The sequence below is a fragment of the Diaporthe amygdali genome (assembly GCF_026229845.1).
Source record: "Diaporthe amygdali strain CAA958 chromosome Unknown NODE_5_length_1802954_cov_64_987939, whole genome shotgun sequence".
Lineage (NCBI taxonomy): Eukaryota > Fungi > Ascomycota > Sordariomycetes > Diaporthales > Diaporthaceae > Diaporthe > Diaporthe amygdali.
The window spans coordinates 433,004-456,044 of record NW_026517025.1 but is presented as its reverse complement, the minus strand read 5'-3'; the positions used below and the strand labels follow the sequence as shown (position 1 = coordinate 456,044).

At 51.4% G+C, this 23,041-nt stretch overlaps 9 protein-coding genes across 9 annotated transcripts; 6 read left to right on the top strand and 3 right to left on the bottom strand.

The window, feature by feature from the left end:
• Positions 1 to 126: 126 nt before the first annotated feature.
• Positions 127 to 906, top strand: J7T55_015285 (uncharacterized protein; the record flags this gene model as incomplete). Its single annotated transcript, XM_053139506.1, has 2 exons — positions 127 to 797; positions 858 to 906. The coding sequence occupies 2 exons, from the start codon at positions 127 to 129 to the stop codon at positions 904 to 906; spliced, it is 720 nt and encodes a 239-aa protein (XP_052997013.1).
• Positions 907 to 1,408: 502 nt separating this feature from the next.
• Positions 1,409 to 2,362, bottom strand: J7T55_015284 (mannosyltransferase; the record flags this gene model as incomplete). Its single annotated transcript, XM_053139505.1, has 1 exon — positions 1,409 to 2,362. The coding sequence occupies one exon, from the start codon at positions 2,360 to 2,362 to the stop codon at positions 1,409 to 1,411; it is 954 nt and encodes a 317-aa protein (XP_052997012.1).
• A 1,439-nt stretch (positions 2,363 to 3,801) lies between these two features.
• On the top strand, positions 3,802 to 4,701 carry J7T55_015283 (uncharacterized protein; the record flags this gene model as incomplete). Its single annotated transcript, XM_053139504.1, has 1 exon — positions 3,802 to 4,701. One exon carries the CDS (start codon positions 3,802 to 3,804, stop codon positions 4,699 to 4,701), a length of 900 nt encoding a protein of 299 aa, XP_052997011.1.
• A 1,764-nt stretch (positions 4,702 to 6,465) lies between these two features.
• J7T55_015282 (uncharacterized protein) lies at positions 6,466 to 6,768 on the top strand (the record flags this gene model as incomplete). Its single annotated transcript, XM_053139503.1, has 1 exon — positions 6,466 to 6,768. The coding sequence occupies one exon, from the start codon at positions 6,466 to 6,468 to the stop codon at positions 6,766 to 6,768; it is 303 nt and encodes a 100-aa protein (XP_052997010.1).
• Positions 6,769 to 9,566: 2,798 nt separating this feature from the next.
• Positions 9,567 to 11,700, top strand: J7T55_015281 (HC-toxin efflux carrier TOXA; the record flags this gene model as incomplete). Its single annotated transcript, XM_053139502.1, has 7 exons — positions 9,567 to 9,746; positions 9,802 to 9,816; positions 9,871 to 9,944; positions 10,066 to 10,764; positions 10,840 to 10,955; positions 11,029 to 11,286; positions 11,339 to 11,700. The coding sequence occupies 7 exons, from the start codon at positions 9,567 to 9,569 to the stop codon at positions 11,698 to 11,700; spliced, it is 1,704 nt and encodes a 567-aa protein (XP_052997009.1).
• A 695-nt stretch (positions 11,701 to 12,395) lies between these two features.
• J7T55_015280 (uncharacterized protein) lies at positions 12,396 to 14,312 on the bottom strand (the record flags this gene model as incomplete). Its single annotated transcript, XM_053139501.1, has 5 exons — positions 12,396 to 12,508; positions 12,639 to 12,777; positions 12,833 to 13,375; positions 13,479 to 13,896; positions 14,056 to 14,312. The coding sequence occupies 5 exons, from the start codon at positions 14,310 to 14,312 to the stop codon at positions 12,396 to 12,398; spliced, it is 1,470 nt and encodes a 489-aa protein (XP_052997008.1).
• Positions 14,313 to 14,975: 663 nt separating this feature from the next.
• On the bottom strand, positions 14,976 to 16,711 carry J7T55_015279 (uncharacterized protein; the record flags this gene model as incomplete). The annotated part of the gene is made up of 4 exons (XM_053139500.1): positions 14,976 to 15,079; positions 15,360 to 15,825; positions 15,895 to 16,410; positions 16,490 to 16,711. 4 exons carry the CDS (start codon positions 16,709 to 16,711, stop codon positions 14,976 to 14,978), a joined length of 1,308 nt encoding a protein of 435 aa, XP_052997007.1.
• Positions 16,712 to 18,252: 1,541 nt separating this feature from the next.
• On the top strand, positions 18,253 to 19,860 carry J7T55_015278 (uncharacterized protein; the record flags this gene model as incomplete). Its single annotated transcript, XM_053139498.1, has 1 exon — positions 18,253 to 19,860. The coding sequence occupies one exon, from the start codon at positions 18,253 to 18,255 to the stop codon at positions 19,858 to 19,860; it is 1,608 nt and encodes a 535-aa protein (XP_052997006.1).
• Positions 19,861 to 20,666: 806 nt separating this feature from the next.
• Positions 20,667 to 22,885, top strand: J7T55_015277 (uncharacterized protein; the record flags this gene model as incomplete). Its single annotated transcript, XM_053139497.1, has 2 exons — positions 20,667 to 22,538; positions 22,625 to 22,885. 2 exons carry the CDS (start codon positions 20,667 to 20,669, stop codon positions 22,883 to 22,885), a joined length of 2,133 nt encoding a protein of 710 aa, XP_052997005.1.
• Positions 22,886 to 23,041: the final 156 nt, after the last annotated feature.

Sequence of the window (23,041 nt, the reverse complement as noted above, 5' to 3'; positions counted from 1 at the left end):
GCCTATTAAAGCAGCAACGGAAGGCTGATCTTCTACACCAAATCTAAGGTTTCCTCCATCAGACTATCTCCCGTTGACTTGCATCTCTTTTCGTACCAGCAAGCTCAGACCATCCTCTCGACAATCATGGAAATGCATAAGGCAATATATGCAGCTGACGATAAGAGAGTCGTCTGCGAGTGTGGCGTAGAACTCCGGGAGCCAGCCATGCACTTGTGTCCTGTCTCTAAGGTCATCGTGCATCTTAGAGACCAGCTTCATGGATTCCGAGCTTTTCTGGGAATCCTCGACTTTGCAAAGGATGGCCCACTCGTCTATGGCTTGCGTTCGGAAACTGAGAAGTTACACCAGGGCTTCATCGAGTCTTTTTACCGCGTTCGGAATGATAGCGAACAACACCCCGAGTGGTGCCTGGATGAGTACATCTCTAGAATGCGGATGGACTTTGATGCGACTGCGCAAGGCTATGTTAACGATGGAGAGGAGGATTGGCGCACTGAACCCCCACGTTCCGTCGTCCCACACAACGTCTTCACAAACAACACAACGCTGGGAAATGCGAAACATGAGATTTACTTTTTCTACGAATTGTGTCTAGAAATGATTAGCAATTGGTCGGGCTATCACCATTGTGGATACGACTGGGAAGCTGATGGATGTCAATACCTGAGTTCAGTCGACAAGTATTTTCAAGACACATTCGGAAAGATTACCCTCCTGCCCAGAGCTGAGAACGCTGCCATGCGAGACCTTGTCGAGAAAACGTTCGAAATCTGGAAGGAGACCCGGCGATTGTTGTGCGAGTATCCGCCACGCACATCAGCATCATCAAATCAAAGCACTTGATACCGGTCCAGGTCTCAAGCCAGCCTCATCAAGCTCATCATACCCTCACCATCGGCTTGATCTAGACGGACGCACAATTATTTGGCTACTTGTACCTTTGACGAAAAATAATCACAAAAGACCGAGGTTCCTCTCGCTGGTCCCTGTCACCCATGGTTAGAGCAGGAAAGCCCTCTCGTCATCGAGTGCAATAGAAGGGCAGCCATCCTATGAATTGGAGCTTGTCGGAACTTTGCAGGGGAGGAGTTGTATGTCAGGGGCAGTGTCTAGACTGTACACTTTGGTAGCTATGCGCTGATAAGGTTTTGAAACAAACCAGTGACTATGCCGAATGCTGCAACACCGTCCGTTCACAGCATTTGGTTGAGTCTATCTTTATTCGTATCAGAGCATACTGAATACAATGCAAATAAGCACAATCCACTCTATCGATCTGCACGTTCGCATCGAACATGTCCTTTGAGTTCAACAAGTTTGCAAGTCTTGCACATTCTGGGCCAGTATAAGCAGTTGGTTGAGATTTATTTTTTCAATCCTGGTAGTACCACGAAGATAGAGGTTCCTAAACTTCTCCGCCGTGATCATTTTTCCAAGAGCCAGCATAGTGGTGCTTGACCAATGAAGGTCCAACCGCCTCTGTCCCTTCGTACGTGTTCATGGACGAGGCAAACGAGAAGCCAGGAAGAACTAAAACCTCTCCAAGCATCTTTGGCTCTCTGATAAACCAGGTACTCTTCTCCAATGTTACAAACTCAATGTCATTCAACCCAAACCCTTGCTGTATCCCTTTAAAGATGCTTCGGGTCAGCCTTCTAGGCCCTGTAAAGTCAACAACATCACCAACCATAGATAACGTGATACCGCCAATAGTTGTTTCTTTCTCTGAGGCAATACGGTGCAGATCCTGGCTAATACCCTCGATTGCTATCATCATATGTGGTAGTTTTGGCTTTGCTGCTAAAGACCAGCTTTCTAGCTGGTGGATAATCTCGTAGCCCCAGCCCATGTCGAACTCCCAGCCGACAAGGAGGGAGGTATTGCTTTGGTATTGAGCGGGGACCCAGTCGTCAATCGGAACCTCGCAGGACACATCGAGATCGAACCAAATGCCCCCTTCCTCATGTAGAAGAAGATAGCGAAGAAAGTCGGCTTTGAGGATCGGGATGGTGAGATTGAGGTAGCTTTCGAGGATGTCTGGTCGATGAGCGTACTTATCACGCACCCATTGGTCTGCCGACGTGTCTGTCATGAATTCGGCATGGTATTCGGGGTTCAGCTCAGTACAGCTCTTTGTCCAATTTCGAGCTTCGTCGCTTAATCCCCTTGGGCCAAGTTTGTACCATATCTTGTTTGGGAAGACAGATGATGATGATTGTGATGACGAGGACAGGAAGAGTGTTGGTCTGCGAAATGGAGCAGCGGCACGCCAACAATTGTATAATATGAAGCCGACGACGAATGAAAGGACGATAAACTTTCGCCTTGGCGACCAAGAAGGAAGCCACGTCGTCAACATTAGTGTTGGAGTCGTTCGTCGTTTGCAGGCGATGGAGTATTACTGCTTGCTAATTGATGAGTGGAAGGAAGGAGGCAAAAATGCCTGCGTGGGCAAATATCTATACTTCTGACTGCCCAGCGTTTGCTGTGGGCTGTACCTGTCGCCGCAGTGGCCGCTGTTCACCAGATGGAAACTCGCAGCAAGCCCGTTCGTAATGTTAAATAACGGTGCTGGAGTTCAAACTCTGCGCGTACCCGAGTTCTATCATAATTTTAGAAAACGTGCTCAGCTTGGCCTTGTTCCCCTTCGACACATGCTTGCAGGGCGAAAGAAAAAGGGGGCACGCCGAGATCACCGGCTGCCGAGATCATCTGGCGCACAAAAGATGTCAAGCCAAACGATCCTGCACATGGCCAGCTCGGTAGGGCTTAGATTGCAAAGAGATAGGGACGAGCGGGCTTCTTGCATGAATTGAAACAAAGGGGCTTGAGTGCGCTTTCATGGGTAAAGGAAAGGGAGGGGTTGGGCTTTGGGGGCCATCAGAGTCCTCGGGCGCAGACCTCACCGAATTTAACACCGGTTGAACGAACAAACGAATGAGATTCCCGCATCACTTTCCAGCTACCTGCAGGCACCTCGGGGGCGGCCGCATACATGCACATGCTGTGCCTGTGTATCTGCGGCTGTGCTTGGCCAGAATCTCAGCACTGGTGAGCATGCCGCATCTGCCAAGACGCGTGGGACCTTCGAAGCCTAAACCTGGTTTCGGGATTTTCACGAGACCGTCTTCTTTTTGGGTGGCAGCCTAGGGCCAAAAATCGTGCACCGCACCAGCACAGCGTCAGATCACGCGCTGAGAAGACGTACTTTTCAAAGATGGTGGTCGGCAACTGGATGAGAATCCCCGTAAGATGATCCATGGTTCCCACCGGCCCACCCCTCAGTTCAGCTGGTCAGCTTTAGCTTCTGGCCTCCGGCTTGTTGTCAGAGAAGGCTACCCATAGCGATCAATGTCCTGCAAGCGAGCCCCTATGCACTCATACTCTGCTGGCCGCTGGCTCTCTAGATGCCAGATCCGCTCGAGGGTCGGGTTTCTCTTTCCATTAAATGTGTCAACATAGAAACTACTTTTGGTGTTGCGGAAGTGTATTGCTGAGGAGAGGCCGCTTTCTGCGTCGCCCGTAACTGTCCTAGCATCAGCTTTTTCGACCAAACACGCCAGGGCAGGGCTGGGTAGGATGCGCCACTGCAATGATAGGAATTCTCCCTGCAAGTAAGCCGGAAATTGCTATCATCCTTCCTTTTGAGTAATGCCCTGTGGCTGGACGGCCACTTGCGCAGTTATGAACCCGCTATCATCCTTTCTCCTGCTGTCCTCACAATTCTTGCTCAACTATCATACTTTGCAGCGCTTGCGACAAACAGTCTCAGTCATTGAGGGCTTTTCCGGACCCACAATGAACTGGCGAACTTTAATCATAGCCCTCCTGGCACCTTTAGCCATGGCGGAGATGAGCTTCATCAACCCTCCATCCAGCTTAAGTGGCGGAGGAGCATTTAGCACAAATACTGTGTTCAGGGAACAGACACTGGTGACGGTCAAATGGTCCGGGACAACGTCGAATAGCTCCTCGACAGTGGTGTTGTGGCAAGTCAATGCCAGCCTGGCAACTGCGTCAGATACCTCCGACGACATAAATGCAGCAGTCATAGGAGACTTGGAGTATGTTGCTCGTGAGTGTTCGCGTTCCCAAGACTCTCAGGAGTTCAAGTTCAAGTACGCAACGGTGATACTGACATGTTTGTTGTTCTTCTCGTTCACAGGAGCAATAGACTGGCAGGTGGACGATACTCCTTGGACTGTGACCACGCGAAAGGACCTTTCTGTGTCGAACATGTTCTTCATGAGTCTATACCAAACAGGCTCCACGAACCCCGATGACTACAGCGTTTACTTCAACATCTCATCAGCAGACGGCAGCAGCTCTACCTCATCGACAGCACCCTCTTCAACCAGCTCATCCCCGACAAGTTCCTCTGCGACCGATGCGGCTGCGACCACGTCCAGCACGAGCGATAGTGGTGGAGGTGGTGGCTTGTCAACCGGTGCTCAGGCCGGGATCGGCGTCGGCGTCGGCGTCGCAGCCATCATCGCCCTCGCTGGCGCCTGGCTGGCTATCCGGCACCGCAAGAAGGCAAAGAGCAACGTGAATCAAGCCGCGACAACAGCGCCTGGAGAGTACAAACATGCAACAGTCGGGGAGACTACATGGAATGGATATGGCGGACATCAGACGACGCCGCACGAGTTGTCTGGACGGAGTAGTCACCCGGTTGCCCCTGTTGAGATGGACTGAAAAGTATGAAATAGGTAATTGCCTGGCGGTAAGCTACACCCGCGTTTATGCATAGGTTCACTTCTGAATGCATCTATGGTTGATTCTTAGAAATCATTGATATTTTATCTTAATTAGAGTCACCATCTGCATAATACACTGTTTATCAACAGCATGTTGACTTCAATGACTGAGGCGGAAGTCTGTGCTGGCAGGCACCGGAGCATTTCCAACTCACTCGCCCAGGTAGTCCCCGCATATGCAGTAGTAAGCATAACCTTTCAATAGGTTCTAATTATTTCTTCTTTTTGTTCTTGTTGTTTCGTCTTTTTTCCTTTTTTCTTTTGGTCCTGATCCTTCCAAATCCACAACCAAGAAATATCCTCTAAAAGTCCACAGCCAACATCGGCAGACATCACAATGCCTCATCTACGTGTCGCGCATGGCATATCGGTGCCCTAATTTAGCTCCCAACTTATCAAATCGGCCTGTCTCTCTTCATCCGTCATGAAAACCCCTTACGTGCGTTCTTGTAGAGCTCTGTACAGTAATGGGATTCTTTGCGACACTTGCATGACTTAGACAAGCATAAGAATAGCCTCTTTGCTACACCTGTGTCCCCCAGGATGTTGTACGATCGATAAGAGCAACAACGCCCCGAATGCATTTAGGCGTCCCAATACTTCTGGTAGAGATGACGAGGGAAAGACGACACGGTATCAGGCCATCAGGCTAGTTTAGTCGGTGCAGCCAGCAAACGGTTATCAAGAGCACTATACCACGGAATTTCGACAGTCTAGCCGTGTACGAAGGGGTTGTTCAGCACACCGGCGATCGAGACATGACCACAAATAGAGCATGCTAAGCTTTTGCCAAGTCGATCACATCTTTCAGACGTCCCACAAAGCTTGTTGCCCGAAAAATAGGTTTCTGCTAGATTCATCGTTCATATGAGAGTTTGAAATAGAAGGAATGGGACCGGTCCACGCGACAAGGTGCTGGCAGATGATTCAGGCGTTTCATTTGGGCGATCTGATGATGGCCAGTTCTGTCGACGATGCTAACCAACACGAAGGGATGGCTATCATGAATAAAACAGCCCTCGATGGACCCAAACTATTCATCGCCATGCTGGCTGTTGGTTACAGTTGGACCAATCACCGGCTGTTTTTGTCTGTCCTTACTCCTGTTCAATATTCAATGTAACGGAGCTAGGCACGTTTTAGGGTCCAAAGAATCTCTGTTGCGGGGATTTACAGTCGACTGACTAATTGGCTTGAACAGCAATGACGGTACGACCCAAATCCTTCTGATCGCTTGGTAGCGAACAACAGGAAGCCGATTGGCTGTAATCCGCGGCCGAACCGTACCAAAGATTCTGATCTCCAGAACATCTCGTCATTGGCTGTATACCACCTGAACCCGTGTCTCTGCTACGCCCCTTACATCAATGGATCGACAGGAGCGGTCGAACACGGCCCCAGGCTAACATGCCCACATGGTCAGGTGATGCTTTGCTGAGCCTCACAGAACCGCTCGTGTCGCCGACGAATCAATTTTGGAAGCTGACCATGAAGGGCGTAAAGAAAGAATCCTACATCATACAAGATGCCGCTTTGAGCTGCTCGTTCTCAGCACCTTGCCTGGACAATTCTCTTTCTCATACCACCTCCGGTCTCCCCAGCCACCCCAACCAAAGAAAACACATTTCAGTCATTGCGAATATCTATCTTCCGCTTTGAAACTCGCAGTTTCAACTTCAGAAGCTCAAACCCACAAGCCAACATGACCTCACAAGACTCCGAGAATGCAGACCAAGGCAAGAGGTCCCTCTACCAGCGCTATCAGGACGCCAAAAGAGGCAAACCGATCCCCGAAGAAGACCTGAAGAAGTACACGGGTATGTCTATGGACAGGCTCAAGGACTGGGCCAAGGATAGGGATGGCGTGGCGGGCAACCAGGCGGCCGGCAAGCTCAACGCCGGCCCTGCAAGCGGGTTTGCTGGGTATGAGGCTGCACATGGGGTCGGCGGGTGGGGAACAGATGCCAAGGGTGTTTCGAAGTTTCCGCCCCAGGATTCTAAATAGTAGCAGGCAAAGGGTGTACCTATATTGATCTCCAAGTGGGTTTTGGGACACTCGGGGATTCGTGGCATGACTGGCTAGTTTGCAGATATCACGTCGCTGTCTTGACGTGCAAAAGAGATGATCCATGGATATTGGCCGTATCTTTGCATCGGGGACTCACCCAAAGGAAGTACACCAATAAATAACTATCACTATACCCGCAGATTGATGTAATCGTCTTGTTGAACTCAGACGACTGTCTTCCTCACTTGTAGAGCCCTTTGATCTCAACGATAGCTTTTGAGTCAAATTTGGGTTCATGGCACCGAATTTTGTGGCAGGAAGGACTGGGTCTGGCGATTATGCGATAATTTGTATTCTATGTGAGCTTAGTTGTAGTTCTGAGGGCAGAAGGACCCCAGGGCACCCAATTTAAAGACGTAGTACGAACCCACGTGACTGACACCCCCTATTCACTACCACAAATTTGGTCAAATCCGTCTTATTCTGACCAGTCTTCCAAGATGAGGATACATAATAAGAAAGACTATATATAGCGAGCAATTATCTATCACTCGGGGAGTACACTTTATTCTAAGGTCCATTTTTACGTTGCTGTCATTAAGGCTTATATAAGGGATGTCTTATATCTGTTCCAAAAATGACCCTGTAATTCAGTCGAGTTGCTCTATTCAGCTTACCAAGATTTAATAAACGATGATATGTATTCATCATGGAGATTTTGTAGACAGAGTCAACTTCTTAACTGCGTCGATAGGTGTAGCGCAAAATGATTATGTAGAATGATCCTGTTTTCACCTCGATAGAAACAAAAGATCGACTCAGTCTCCTCCAACGACGGGATAGACTGATCAGAGTTTTGTCTATATTTTGTTTCGCAACGTTAGCCGATACTTCTAACCCAAACATTTTAGCAAAGTCTGTGATGTGCATCATTCACACCTCTAGATGCTGTCGCTTCGTTGGTCCCGCCACCTGATCATTCGTCTTCTACTTGCCTTTTGCATGAGGAGTGAGAAACCTAAAGGCACACAATACTGCAACTTGATTGTCAGCAGCATCCATTTACCTTGGTTCAGTTCGTCTTCCGCTCTTTGCCTGAATCACCCGGAGGTCTTTGATTGTGGTCCTACCCAGCCAGCGCAACAGACGGATGACAAATGGAAGGGAGCGTCCCGCAGACTCTGCGTCCTCGTTGACCAGAGTTCCTCCCAAGCTTTAATGTCTAGTACCGGCGAGCCCAAACGGCTCGGGCCGAGGCACCGCCAGTAGAGTGGAATTACGTTGATGATAAGGCTTAGTCTTGGCTTCTAAGTTATCGGCTAATTCTACCCGGCGCCAACGTGCCCCATCAGACTGAGTTCAACAAGGGTCTTGCCTGGTCGACATTTGTCCGGACCCGAAGCTTGACCCACGGGGAATCCGACTTCGTCACGTATTGAAGATGGGGTGGAAGCTACGGCATCTTTGCGCAGTTGCACACTGTTTTTCTGAATTGATGCAGAGCTGAAATCGCATTCTTGGAGACCACACCAGTTCCAGTCAAACCTCCGATGAGACTGTTCCGATTCGTCACGGTGCTGCAGAATTCAGAGACGCCACGGATGGAGCTTTTTTACGGGGCATGTCACCGGCGCATTCACAGGTGAGCAATCGCATGCTGTGATGATTCCCTCCTGTCTGTTGGTGATGCAGTTCAAGTAGTGACTTCGACTTGTATCAACGAGTGCAATCCCTCCTAGTATAAGAGAGGATTGCACTTCCGAGCGCTGGGGTAAGTGGTGTAGGAAATGAGAAATTCTTCTCAGCAGACTGAAATTTGAGGCCGACCGTAAATGGAAGCACGAGCTGCAAAGCTTCGCGTCCGGCAGCGATAGCGGGCAAATTATGACACGATGCTTCTGGCTAGAGGCACGGATGCTGAACTTCCAGCTATGGATCTGAATCCTTCGGGAAACGCGTGCGGGTAGATCTCTTGATCAAAACGCCACGTCTGCGGCAGTGAGGCTCTTCTCCGGGTCGGATGAATAGGGTCGCACTCGGACAGATCCAGCCCACGGACAAATCGCTGGTCTGGAAGTGCAATTTGATTCGCTGTCATCATAAAGACTTGCCTAGCCTGGCGATGAAAACCGTGCGTATAGGGCAATGCGCAGCGGGGACTGCGGCTAAGTCCAGAATTTGTCTTTAATCCCCTTAAGTCCCTTAACTCCATACAGACATGGGTACTTTCAATGGCCGACTGGGGGTTGCAATCCTTCCCAACATGCCTGCTATTCGCAACGGCATTTCTTTGGTCAACTTCTCAGAGATTGCGGGTATAGGCTGGCCAGTCGTTGTGGATCCCCCACACCAAAACAGCACCAAAAGACCCGCACTTGCATGCCTAGATGCGATGAGACGTCCGAAATTGCTTGTCTTAACCGGATCCCGCCGTGCGCTAGGCCGACAAACCGCTTGTCCTGCGCCTCGGAGACTGCTTACTGGGTACTGGATACCTTGTCAGACATCACGCATTTCAGGTCCCCGTTTGCCAACAGAATGCCGTGCAGAGTGTTGACAGGGGCAAGCGCTGACGGCAGTATTCATATTTCACTGGGCCTGCAGACGAATCACCAAAGTTTGTCCGTTGCTGTTGCTTGGTATTATCGTGTCAAAATCTTTCTTTGATTTCATCTTGTCGACATTCGTCGCTGTATTTAAAATCCAAAGCTTTCTCGAAAACGGTGCAAACGATACCCCAAGTCCTGCGAGACCGAAAATTGCTTCAGCTGTTTTTCACCAGCGGCCCACGCAATATGGAGGGCTCCCGCGACCTCGCGCCGTCTCCTGATGCGGCTAAGATGGAGAAGGAAAACAATAACAATTCGGTCGAGAAACAGTCGCGAGATGGAGAAAGCTCAGATGAGAAGATCACATACCCATCAATCTTTATCCGTGTCGTGGTTGTGGTCAGCCTCATGCTTGCAACCTTTCTGGTACTTCACCCGTCCAATGCGAAGCTGATTCATGCGCTGACCTTTTTTATCACAGATTGCATTGGATATGGTACGTTTGAAATCAATACGTCTAGCTTAATTAACTCCCTGACGCTGCCTGCAGAGTATCATTGGAACCGCTATTCCTCAGATTACAACCGAGTTCAACAGCATGGCGGATGTGGGTTGGTACGGCAGGTAAGCGATCAGGAACCCTTTCGGATTTGAACTCCTACAATTATACCTGGAGCCGCATCCACAGTAGGAGTCGATTTGTGTGATCAAGTGAACCATGCGCTAACCTGCATATCCTCATCAGTGCATTCTTCATCACGTTAGCTGCCTTTATTTCGGCGTGGGGTAAGGCCTACAAGTACTTCTCCCTGCGAGTTGTTTACGTGCTGGCCATTTTCATTTTCGAAGTCGGCAGCTTGATCTGTGCGCTCTCGCCAAACAGCATCGCCCTCATCGTCGGCCGAGCCATCCAGGGCCTTGGAGCCGCCGGCGTGGCTAATGGCGGCTACACCATCACCGCCTTCATTGTCCCGCTCCACGTGCAGCCTATTGTGGTCGGCTTGATGGGGTCCGTGTTCACGGTGGCCAGTATAGCGGGTCCCTTACTTGGAGGTGCCTTCACTTCCGAAGTGACCTGGCGTTGGTGCTTCTACATCAACCTGCCCATCGGCGGCGTCAGCATCTTCTGCATGCTCATCTTCTTCCGCACCCCAGCCCGTGCTAAGTTGAGCCAAGGCACTCACATCAGGGAGATTCTCATGAGTTTCGACCCTATCGGCTCTGTCTTGATGTTTTCGGGCGTGCTCTGCTTCTTCCTGGCCGTTCAGTGGGGAGGTGTTGCGAAGCCGTGGAACTCATCCACAGAAATCGGTCTGTTGGTTGGGTGTGTCGTTCTAATGGCCCTCTTCTTCGTCAATGAGTGGTACCAAGGTGACCGTGCCCTTATCGTATACCGTATCCTACGAAGGAGGTCGATCGGTGCTTGTTCCGGTTTCATTTTCTTGTGAGTCACCTTCTCCTTCTAAAGGGACTACACTGGCTCTAGCTCGAATTGTGGATTTGCTAACGCCCAGCGTAGCCTCAACGCTGGTAACATCGCATTGCAGTACAATCTGCCTATCTATTTCCAAGCGATCCAGGGTGACTCGGCTATTCAGAGTGGTATCAAGATGATTCCGTCAATTCTAGCGACAGGTATGTTCTTCGCAATGAGCTCTGACACTCCGTGTCACAGTCGTGGGAGTCTAGACTAATTACATCACCACAGCGCTTTCTACTGGTGTTGCCTCGGGTGTTATGGGCAAGCTGGGATTCTTCCAGCCTTTCATTCTTGCTTCAGGTATCTTCGCTACTGTCGGTGTTGGCCTGATCTATACCTTTGACCTCAACGTCGGAATCGGTCCCATCATTGGGTACCAGATTCTGTACGGTATTGGCTGCGGTCTGGGTGTCCAGACTCCTAACCTGGTGGCTACCGTGACCAGCCCTGCGGAGGACGTGTCCATTGCCGTCTCCACCGTTTCATGTGAGTAGTAGCAAGTTCGCATAATCATGTCTCTTTATCTGACACCTCGCAGTCTTTATGCTACTCGCCGGTGGCTGGGGCGTCGCTGTATCAGACGCTATCACCAACAACATCCTGCTGAAGAGACTGGCTCACTACGTGCCTGACGTCAGCCCTGAGGCAGTCCTTGCCGTTGGTGCGGCCGGCATCAAGGACGCGTACAAGGGCGACGTGCTCATCGGCGTGAAGAAGGCGTATCTTGATGGTCTGCACGCAAGTTGGGCTCTTGCGATCGCTGCCTTCGGCGTCACCTTTCTCTGGGCTCTCATCCCAAAGTTCCCCGGCAGACTGACGCCTCCAGGTGGAAATGCTGACCAGTCGAAGGGGGACTCAAGCGACAAGAGTGCAGTCGAAGGGGCGGTTACTTCTGTGTAAATTCACAGCGCCATGTTTGGATGTATTTGAACAGTATGGATGGAGTCTCGAAAGAGAGCGGAAATTCTCAACTCTGGAGGGCTAAGACGTAAAACTCGGTGGAAACTGAACTGAGACACAAACGCAAGTTCAACAATGGTGGTCTTTGCCGCCAAGGAGTTCTCACCGGTATATAATTAATGAAGTAGACACACGTGGATGAATTGCAATATGATATAGAATAAGTATTGACTAAGAATTCAAGTCGACGTCCATGTATCGAGTTGGTTAGAGGCACTCCACATGTATCTACGATGAGCTTCGGATCTCCATTTTGAGCGACTTGGTGAGGTCCGACGAAGGGAGTAGATCTAGGGCTTTACCTTTGCCCCCTTTGATGAAAATCATAGCTTCCAATACGCAAATACGAAGATCTCTCGTCTTTCTTTTCTCTTAATTGGTTCCGGATTTTGTCGAGATTCGAACTGAAGCTACGGCACTGACTTTTTGGTTGACAATGATTGTCGCACAGCTATGATCATAGACATATTACATTTGAAGCATGCTCTCCGAGCAAGAATATTTGACTGGGATTTTAACTGCGATCTATGTGAAACTGCTCAACTCTATTTTAATTATTGACCTCGGGCATTCTGCGTGAGTGCATGTGTGGCAGACATGACAGACTGCGCAGTGGATGTTCAAAGTTTCGCGAGTCAAACTTGACCTTGGCCTCGTGTACGAATTCTCTGGCCGTACACAGAAAGGATCCATGGCAGTGGCATGAAGGCAATACCTAGAAACCCCAAGAGACTGTTTCCCCAGCCATCTGGTAGAACATTCGTGTCAGCAGCTGTCTGGTTGAACAATTTTTGACGCATCTGGGGACTTGGTGGTAAATTTGAAGCAGGTTTGAGTGTCCCGTATTAGCCCTAAATTAATTCCAAGGGAGTGCTTACAGCCGAGCCTTGCATACATAGGAGGACCTGCAAGTGGAAGAAACGCGCCAGCGATATACCGGACGATCATGTTCACGGCCAATGCGGACGCACCAGCCTCAGCCCCGAACACCTGTACGAGGTAAACCATTTGTGGCATCTATGGCATTACAATCAGCGATGAGAGAACTAGGGTATTATCACATGAGACTCACCATGATAAATACTGAGCCCATACCGACCAGCACGGTACCCAGGATGGGAACAATCCAGTGGACACGGTAGTAGGTGCTCCAGCCGTACCAGAACATGCCCGCCGGCAGTGTCCATGAAAGATACGCCATCAGCGGAAGACGGTCCTCAGGGACATTGGAGCCGTTCTTGTCAGCGCGAGACTTGGCAATCCAATTGGCAAGGCGATCGTGCATTAATACGGCAGAGAACATTCCAAAGCCGACACCGAGGTAGGCCAGGCCCGAAACGCCTACGCCCCAGGCGTACTGGCCCATGAAAACTTCAGGAAATGTCGTGAACAGGATGAACTGCAGCCCGAAGGTGAACGCGGCGTAGAGCGACAGAAGGATGACCATAGGAGAGCGAATAACGATGGCCAGTGGTTTTAGCACATCCTTCAAAGATTTGGACTGGCCAGTAGTACTGACATTAGTGCTGGTATCAGTGTTCTTGCGCTGTTTGGTAAGCACCGGGCCGTATGTCTCGCGCAAAAACAAGAGACACAAGATGGCCAACACAGCATACTATGAGAAAGTTAGCCATATTTAGTTTGGTCGAATCTGCTTCGGAGCGATGAAAATTCCTCACAGCAATTAGAATCACTCGAAAGACCCAGCGCCAACCGACTTCCTGAGCAATGAAGCCACCAGCGATGGGCCCAATCACAGGCCCGGCGAGGGGGCCGAGTACGAAGAGGCCCATCCACTTGTTGCGGTCCTTTTCCTCGAACACGTCGGCCAGTGTGCCGCCGCAAAGGGCCATGGGACATGACCCCGCGGCTCCGGTCAGGATGCGAAAGGCGATGAACATCCCGAGGTTGGTTGAGAAGGCGCACCCTATCATGAAGCCACAGTAAACAGCTGAAGAGGCGGTGTAGATAGGCAGTCGGCCGTACGTCTCCGACAGAGGAGCCCATAAAGATGGCCCCAGGGAGTATCCTATGAGATAGATGGACACTGTGAGACTCGAGATGGCGTCGCTGTTGAAATTGAAGTCTGTCTCAAGCTGTAGTGCGCCTGGGGCAAACATGGTTGCAGCGAGGTTACTAGCCAGAGGTTAGTTCGGCTATTGTTTTCTTGCTGTAGCTGCCGGTCGATAGACCAGATATGAAAATGCTTGTCTTTTCGTTCTCTTTCCCCTCTTGTTTTTCTTCGTTTTTTTTCTTTTTAGGGGCGGGAATAGTGAACAAACATGGGCTACCAACCTCAAAAGCGTCATTAGTGCAACACAGATTATTTGCATGGCTCTCTTGTGAATGGGCCAGTTCAGGGGGTTTCTCGGGTCGTTGGGCCCGTCCCACTCAAGCTCGACTCCATTTGCGCCTTTACCATCAGAGTTTGCATCTTCTGTATTTGCAGCAACTTTCTCGATATCACTGGACGCGTTGGTTGACACTGCAGCGTTGGCAGAACCACTGTCATCCAGGGTACTATCTCGTTTTTCTGACACTTGTGAAGCCATCGTGAATTACCACTACAAACTTCTTCGAGACACGTGATATGAAATTCCTAACACTTGACGAGCTATGGCCTGACGAATCTCAGGGAAAACAAGACTCAAGGACATTTGAAGCCATATGGTTTGATTCGATCTCTACTATCCCTACTGGCCGCGGACATAGTATGCGTGACAGTCCGCAATTGCCGACTGCACAACGTGGCGACAGAACATGAAGCAGGGGATGGACGAAAGCAGAAATGCCCGAGTGGAACCTCCTAGAGGGCGCATATAAGCGAGAAATCAGGAAGCCAAGGGTCGGACTCCGTACATTTCAATTCACTAAGACCAAAATGGTAGGGGGGCAACATCTGGAGAACGGTGTGGGTATGAAGGAAGAGAACGTAAAGGGGAGCCAATAGCACTACAGCTATAGGCTCCAGGGTCGAAGTATACATTTATCTTAGTGCTGACGCGCCTATTTCTTACATAACAGAGTGTCGCATCGTCGTAGAAATGGAATTTCGCAATTGTAATAGGCGCAGTTGCCTTGTAAAATCCACCTTTGGTGAAACAATATTTCCTCAATCTGGCTGTGCACAACAATCACAACACGAGATAATATCTCACGTTCAGGAATTGATGACTTCATAGGAGAAATTACGAGGCATAGGCGCGTCTGCCTTACTAGGCTTCTCCGACAATCCTAGGCAGCGGTCGCTGACCTTGCTTGCCTATCAGTTGCAGTTTGTATCCAATCGCAGGCTGTCGCTGAGCCCCTTCAGCAGGCTCTATGTATGTCATTAGAGCACCATGTCATACATGGTGATAGCCAACGATTCAACCGAAAAGCCGAGTGAATTTGTGAAGACTGTCTGTCGATTGTGCCTGATGCAGATGCAACGCACAAAGTAGTGGTCAGGAGGACGGGCTGAAAATGGTAGTATCACATTTTCTGACCCAATATACACTATCTCTTCTGGTATTTGATAACCAAAGCTGCTACTCGGCCATCGAACAGCTGAAATTTGTTCACTGTGGCGAGCCCCCCCATTTCATCCCTGACTGTACTAATCAAGCTGATCAACTCAGTCACTTCTGTCTCCTGCTCATTGGCGAATTGGAGCAGCAACAGGTTGTGTGCGCGAGCGGCGGCCTCGACGTCTGCCTGTGTGCTGCCTGCCTCCGGTATTAGGTGCGGCGCCACAAGGACCATGACCGAGTCGTTGCTGCGGAGCATGGCGAGATGCGCCTCTAGTTCCGTCAGAATCCACGAACGGAGCTTGCTCTTGGTCGAGCAGCTTGCCATATTGAGGACGTATGCCGCCGCCCCTTTGACTGTCTGTAGAGACCCTGGCGATCTTGTTTGCAGTGTGATCCGCGAGTCTATGTCACTGATGCCGAATGATGAACCTCGTCTCTGTGCTTTCCCCTGCTCCAACATCTGATGGGCCTGCTGGTCCACCTGCACAATGAAGTGCACTGACGGATACCGCTCGGCAAATGCTTGAGCTAATGCTAATGACTTGGCAGATACCTGGTGATCGCGAGTGTTAGCGAGAACCAGGGATGATAGTTTTATAGAAACCTTGTATTTTGGACTTACATCAACAACGTAGGCATTCTGAAGACTTTGCCAGTCCAATTGAGCAAGCAATTCAACAATACAGCCATCAGGGTCCGCTTGGCACTGGAGATGAGCAAGCCATTGCCGCTGCAACTTCGGCTTGTTCCTCCTCATTGACTGGAACGTCTCACGTGTCCCTGGAGTTCCGAGAGCGAGATTCAAGGCTGTCTCCTCCCCATGGTCTTGCTGGGACCTCTTTGTCGCGGCTGTCATCATTGAGGCCGCTGGCGCAGCTGTTTGCGCCAAAAACATTGCTGCGTCCAGGTAGACAAGCTTGGTGACAAAGGGCGCTGATAGAGAGGTATGAGCCAAGAAGCCTGGCTGAGACTCTTTTAGAAAGCCCGCTGTGGCGGTCATGCGCACGATGCGCAGTAGTTGGCCCTCAGGCACACCCGCGAGGTCAGCCACATCTCTCGCGGCGACACTGCCGACCAGCGGGATGCAAGCAAGCACTTGGAACTCGCCAAGCCACTGCAAGCATGCAAGCAGCTGATTCTGGGCGCTCAGAAGATCCAGGCATTAGCATTCTGCGTGTCCTTCCGTATGGTCGAAGAGAGCAAACGTGCGAACTCACATGTACTGCCAAACGCCGAATCAAGTCGTTAGGGCTTGTTAATAAGGTTTGAATCTGCGTCGCAATGGCGAGAACCTTGCGTCGATCGCGGTCCACATCACGCGCACGCACATGTGGTGCAGAGCCAAGAACAAGGTCGATCTCACGCGAATGTTGGATGAGATCTTTGGCGGTGTTGACGAGATCTTGGATGGTGGTCTCCAGTTGATCGAGTGACTGCATGGTAATCGCTACCAGGAGATGGGGTTACCGGTACAATCTTATTCGCGGGTAGCATAAACCTGGCTTTGCTCTTGGCCCTGAACTTGGCTCTGCACTTGGCTCTGCACTTGGCTCTGCACTTGGCTCTGCAATTGGCTTTGTACTTGGCTTTGGAACCTAGCTTTGTATATGGGATAACGGGAATTATATACCTAGGAAGGAATGAGATTCTCCGTACTGATGGGACACCGATCGGTACATGCATCCCTCAGTGCTCCAGTTCACTAACGGTTACCATCTAATCCTGTTCCTACGGGGTGTGTAAAACCATTTTCACATTATAGCTTTATCTCTTCGACACTTTTCGGGATTCCTTTCTGAATAGTATTCTGGAATACCCGAGTCGGCCTGCTCAAGAGACCAAAAAGAATGAAAGTGAGCCCTTATCCAGATGAATGAAACCTTTGTAGCTGGCAGCCAGCTGCCGATCCAGACAGGCTCATGGCCACCTGACAAACCAATGACCAACGATCCTAAGCGTGATACTGGTGGTCCAATTGGATAGTACTGATTGCCACCACAAACCGAGACCGGACTGGCCTGAGACCTCCACCTTCGGCTGGCGCTTATGTGATATATCACTCAAAAAGATTGGAGCTCTGCCAGCTGGCGGGTCTGGTTAAAAGTCTCGTCCACTCAGACCGGGCCGCTTCCGTCTTGCATATGCAGCCTCGCTCGTCGGGCTGACGTATCAGCATGGGTCGGACGCTAAAGACGAGTCGAGATTCCTACGGAAATCCGCATCCCACGTTCCACGACACAGACTGCCGCATGGGGGGTACCGCATACCCATACCCTAGCAACGTTGCGGGACTGCAGCGGGAATGGATAGTCGGCAGTCTTCCGCGGGGCTTAGGCTCTGGACCCTGAACAAGAGCGGAGCCGATGTTGACCCCCATACCCGTACTGCTGGATCATACGGTCGGCACCACCACAGCCTGCATGCCTCCTGACCGAGGCGAAGGGACGCCTAGATTCTCGCATGCATCGGGCATCCACGAACACCACTTGAGTCAGGATATCTGGGAGGGTAAGAATCCTTTGCGAATCCTGCGCAGAAGGCTCGCGTGCAATCAAGAGTTGAAACGCAGCAGGTACAACGGTGAATGAATTCACACCTGTTCATTCGTGCTCGGATGGCGCCTTCAAAAATGACTTCACTCTGCAGCACCACCATAATACGGGGTCAATTGATCCTTCGTTATCAGTCCTTTGAATTTTGCCTGACTGAGAAGATCGAGAGTAAGCACGTTGCAGTCGAATACATATGACCACGTGCCGCTGACAGCTTTCCTTCATATAACCGTCTGATACTCATACCTCTGCTTGTTCGTGCAACAGGGAGTTCCCGAGATCAACTTTCAAGCCAAGAATTGGAGACGGTTCGGGGGTCTCATCAAGGGCATAATTAAGTTTGAACCTGCTCGCAGGCACCTTACTCGTTACTTTATTGAGATCCACTTGACACTCGAACACATCATCATACATACATGTGTAATGCGATGGCACCGTCACAACCACCATCTGCTTCAGGCAACTTCCAAGTGTACACTCGACCACCTTCTGCAGGGTCGGTACCAAAGCTGCGAGACAGCTGCAATGCATGCGCATCATCTAAGATCAAGTGTCACAAGCAAAAACCCACATGCTCCGGCTGCACAAGGCGGGGCCTCAAGTGCGAGTATCTTACTAGCAATCGTGGCGGCCGTGCCGTCCGGAACAATCAGAATGCGGGCCACACGAGACAAAGATCTCAACCTCCCAACACCAATCCCGCCGAGGGCGAGGATGCCACAATTACAGTTGCTCGTGCCTCAACTCCAGCCGGCTCAGCGGGTCAGGCATCGACGACCTTTTTCAACGATCTCGCGCTCGATCCTGTGTTGACAACAGTATCCACACCGGCCACGACAACCTCAGAACCGGGCTCAGCCACGGTGCCACCGTCAGGGCTCTCAACGTCGTCCTCTTTGTCAAGCCTCCATGTAGGCTATCCTTTCACACCTGGTGGCTCGGGGTCTTGCAGTACCTTCACCGGCCTGCCGACGCCCACAAATCACCACGAATTTGACCTCTCGTCCCTGCTTAACGACTGTATGACTGACGACCCAATTGATTTCCTATCGGATCCATTTCTTATGCCCCTATCCTTTGACAACGCAAACTTTCTGGGAGGCACTACGCCGCTTCCTACTCCTATTCAATGTGTCGACCCTATGCAAATTGAGGACAAGGCACCGTTACCACAGCCCGAGAATGACCTCTCACGGCATCAAGACCACGACAAGTCAGACTGCTACTGCCTCTCGACGGCACTCGCGCTGATGAAAAGGCTCTCGCTGAAGCCGTCGGCCGCCACCTGCGCGACATTTGGTCAAGCTGGAGACCCGAAACCCTCATCTGCTCTCTCTTCTGCATCGTGCCCCACGATCGAGGAAGTCATAACCAAGAATCAGGGGGCCATCGAGTCAATCGGCCGCATGCTGAACTGCTCGTGCGCCCGGGACGGCTACTTGCTTGCGCTGATATCGCTGGTGCTCCTGAAGATACTTGCGTGGTATGACGCCTCCGCGAGAGCCAGTCCAGACGGCCGACCCCCAGCGGGGTCTGAAGTCTTCAGCAGCGGCAGCAGTCTTGGTGCCAGTGGCACCAACAGCACCAGCAGCAGCAGCAGCATTTTCGCGGCGAGTCCAGCGCCTAGCGCGGCCAGCAGCGATCACAATGGCGGCGTCACCGCCAGCAGGAGCAGCAACATGGAGCAGGTGCGCTGGGCGCCGAGCGTCGTCAGCAGCTACTGCTTGGATGGCGAGGACTCCGGCCGCATGGCAGCTCAGCTGGTGCTCAGCGAGCTAAGCCGAGTACAGCGGCTTGTCAGCGGGCTAGAGGAAACTTTACGAGCACTATTACAAGCAGCTCACAACAATCACAGTAGCAGTCACGGCGGGGCCGCCAGCGAGGGTGGTGGTCTCGTGGGGGCGGTAGGCGGACTGGACAGAGACGAATCAGCGACGCCGTTTCCTTTGCTTATGCTAGAAGGCATGGTGGCAAATATAAAGAAGAAGCTCAAGGCCATATCTATTGGCATAGTTAAAAAACTGAATTCAGACTAAATAAGAGATCCTGTTCTCGCGGACCAAAACTACTTTCCATCTACCAAGGACAGTGAGCTGCTGCTATTTGGTGACTTTCATAACTTATTGGGAATTGCTGCCACTTTTCAAATGCTACCGTTTTCCCCTCATGTCTTCTGTTCTTTGGCGTTCTCAATCGCAACCGACGATCTTTTCTCTCAATAGCTAGGCGACTGCCCGCACACCGCACACCGTGTATGTATTCGATTGGGGGCGGTTTGACTGGATAAGATGACGTGACAGTCCTGGTCGATCCGCTGCACTGCCGTGATTTAGCCCAAGGTACTTGGCATATCTTAGCTTTATGGAGCCAACATCCAGCGCTCGGCTCCGGGACGGTTGCGGCTGAGAATGTGACAATCCGGGGCCGCTAAGTGGGTACCTTTGTGCACTTGTGGGTGCTCTCCAGGGGTACGTCTGACAGAACCACAGAAAGGTCCACCCTCGCATTCGCGGCGTCGGCGATCCTTCGGCCACCTAGATGCAAAAGGGCCACGACTCATACTACTATGGGTCCACGGACATTGCTGGAAGGGCAAATGCGTAATCACTTCGACGTTCTTCTCAGTGGCCGGAGTCCGTTGTTGCTTCATACTGGCCCACCGGCGTCAAAGAGAGGCCGAACAGCTGTTTCGTTCCCCGTGCCTTGGCGAATCCTGCCGGAGGCGCCAATAAAGGGCGAGCCATGGGGCAGACGGGGGGCCGCATGGTGAGGATGCTGTGCTATTGTCACACGTCACGTGGTCCCACCCTCTGCTTCGGATCAAGTCGTTACCGGAAGTGCCATGACGTCGATCTTTTACCTTGCGCTGGTGGCGTGTCTGGTCGTGCGCCCGATCAGGGAGTATCTGTGGTCGCTCATATTCCCAAGCGAGGAAACGCAACGACACTCTGATGCCAGCACCGCCACAGATGAACTAGAAGTTGATGGTGGCGTTTGGGAGCAAGAAACAGTGTTTGAGTGCATCGAAAAGGGTCTGAGAGTCAACCCTGACGAGCCTGCATTGATCTGTATGAATCAGCCTGCGCACCATCTTGCGGGCCTTGTATCTGGGACAGTCAAAGTCGAAACAATCAGAGAGCCAAAGCTCAATGGCCTTTGGCCTCGGCAACAAGATATCAAAGCCGACCCATATTACTCCAGTCCAAAGCAGAATGGGTATCTGAGCAGTTTCGAGAAGACTAACGGGGTCAGAGAGAGCCCTGCGGAACATGCGCACGCACTCTGGTCCAACGACAAGCAACACAAATTGAACGGCGTCAATGGCGTGGAGTCGAACAATCACAATGCCACCGGCGGCAACATCCACAATTCTTCAACATCAATGCCAAATGATTATTTGACGTTGACATATCGGCAGCTGCATAGCACTGCTCTAAAGCTGGCAGCCGGGCTCCTCGAGAGCGGTGCCCGTCCCGACACCACGATGGTCATGGCCGTCCCAAACGGGGGCGAATATGCTATTCTTCTGTGGGCCTGTGTCCTGCTACGCATCACCTATGTCTCTATAGACCCAGGCCTTCTCGAGATATCGGGCTTCACGTCACTGAAATACATGCTTCGGACACTCAGGCCGCAAATAGTTGTGGCACCTGATGCGTCCAGAGGCAAGGCCTTCGAAGTCGCAATGTCAGAGCTTCAGCTGGCTCCCCCAATCCGGGTATGTCTCTCAGGCCCGGAGAACTCAGGTTGGCTATCACTCAGCAGCACTGCTGGCAAAGCCCAGGCCAACGCGGAACGAGACCAGAGTCTGGTGTCAGCCGCCCGCAGAGACAGGCCATCGCGCATTCACTCCGTCATGTTCACATCAGGCACGTCCGGCCAGCCCAAAGGTTGTCCCCAAAGGGTCAGCGGCATGGCGCACGCGCTGCGTTCCCAGGCGTGGCTGCTGGACGGTCAAGCGGCATCGCGCGCTCTGATGCAACCTCACAACTCACGCGGGATCGCGCCCGCGCAGACGCTCCAGACGTGGAATGCGGGCGGCACCGTCGTGATGACTGGGCAAGTGTTCGACGCGCATGCTGCGCTGGATGCCATATCTCACCTGCGTGCCACCTTCTTGGTCCTGACGCCTGCGATGGTACATGACGTGGCAGATGCTCTTCAAGCGCGGCAGCCAGGAGGTGTAGACCTCGGTTGTGTTCACACCGTCCAAGTCGGCGGCGACGCCATAACGCGTGGCTTGCTAGAGAGGTGCGCGGTGCTTTTTCCGCGTGCCCGAATTTGTGTCAACCACGGCATGACCGAAGGCCCGGGCGCTTTTCTGTGGCCATCTAGGTTTATCAGCGCACAGGAAACGGCACCCAGACTGTCCTTCTATGCTGGCGAGATCTCCCCAGCTGGTGCTGTGGCACCTGGTGCGAGAGTCCGCATTTGGGACGCGGAAGAGGGCCGCGTTGTGGGCAGAGGAGAGCCCGGCGAGCTGCATGTCTCTTGCCCCAGCATAATTCATCACTATTGGGGTGGCAGATCAGAAGAGTCATTTTCCGAGGACGACAGACAGAGGAGGTGGTTCAAGTCTGGAGACATAGCCGTGGTTGATGAGAACGGTCTTGTCTTTGTTCTTGGGAGGAAGAAAGACATTATCAGGCGAGCAGGAGTGAAAATCATGCCCGCTGTTATTGAGAGCGTTCTGGAGGCTTTCATCGGTACTCAGGTAAGTCAACAGCTCACAGTGCAGCTCAGTTCATCTTTTGCAACTTCTAGGTCTATTCCTTTCTAACAACTCTTTTATCACATTAGACAGTCGTGGTGCCTGTTCATCATCATGTTCTTGGGGCAGAACCGTTCGCCATTTTCAGCTCTTACAACGGTAAATCTCAAAATCAAATTAAGGACCATATCAGGAAGACATTGGGAAAAGGCTACGCGCTCGGCGGAGCAGCATCATTAGAACAGCTTGGGCTTTATGGCTTTCCTCTGAACTCTACACACAAGGTTGACAGAGCCCAGATTCAAGTAGCTGTAGATTCATTCACAAAGGGAAGGGCGGGCACAAAGTAGAAGTAAAGGCCTTTGAAGTCGAAAGGTTCAACAATGATGTGGAAAATAGACGATGCTAGACTTTTTGATCAGACCACATTTTATGATGATTTTTGACAATTCGGACCAAGACTCGGGCTTCCGCCGGAGAATGACTGGAAAGACGCGTCGGGGTCC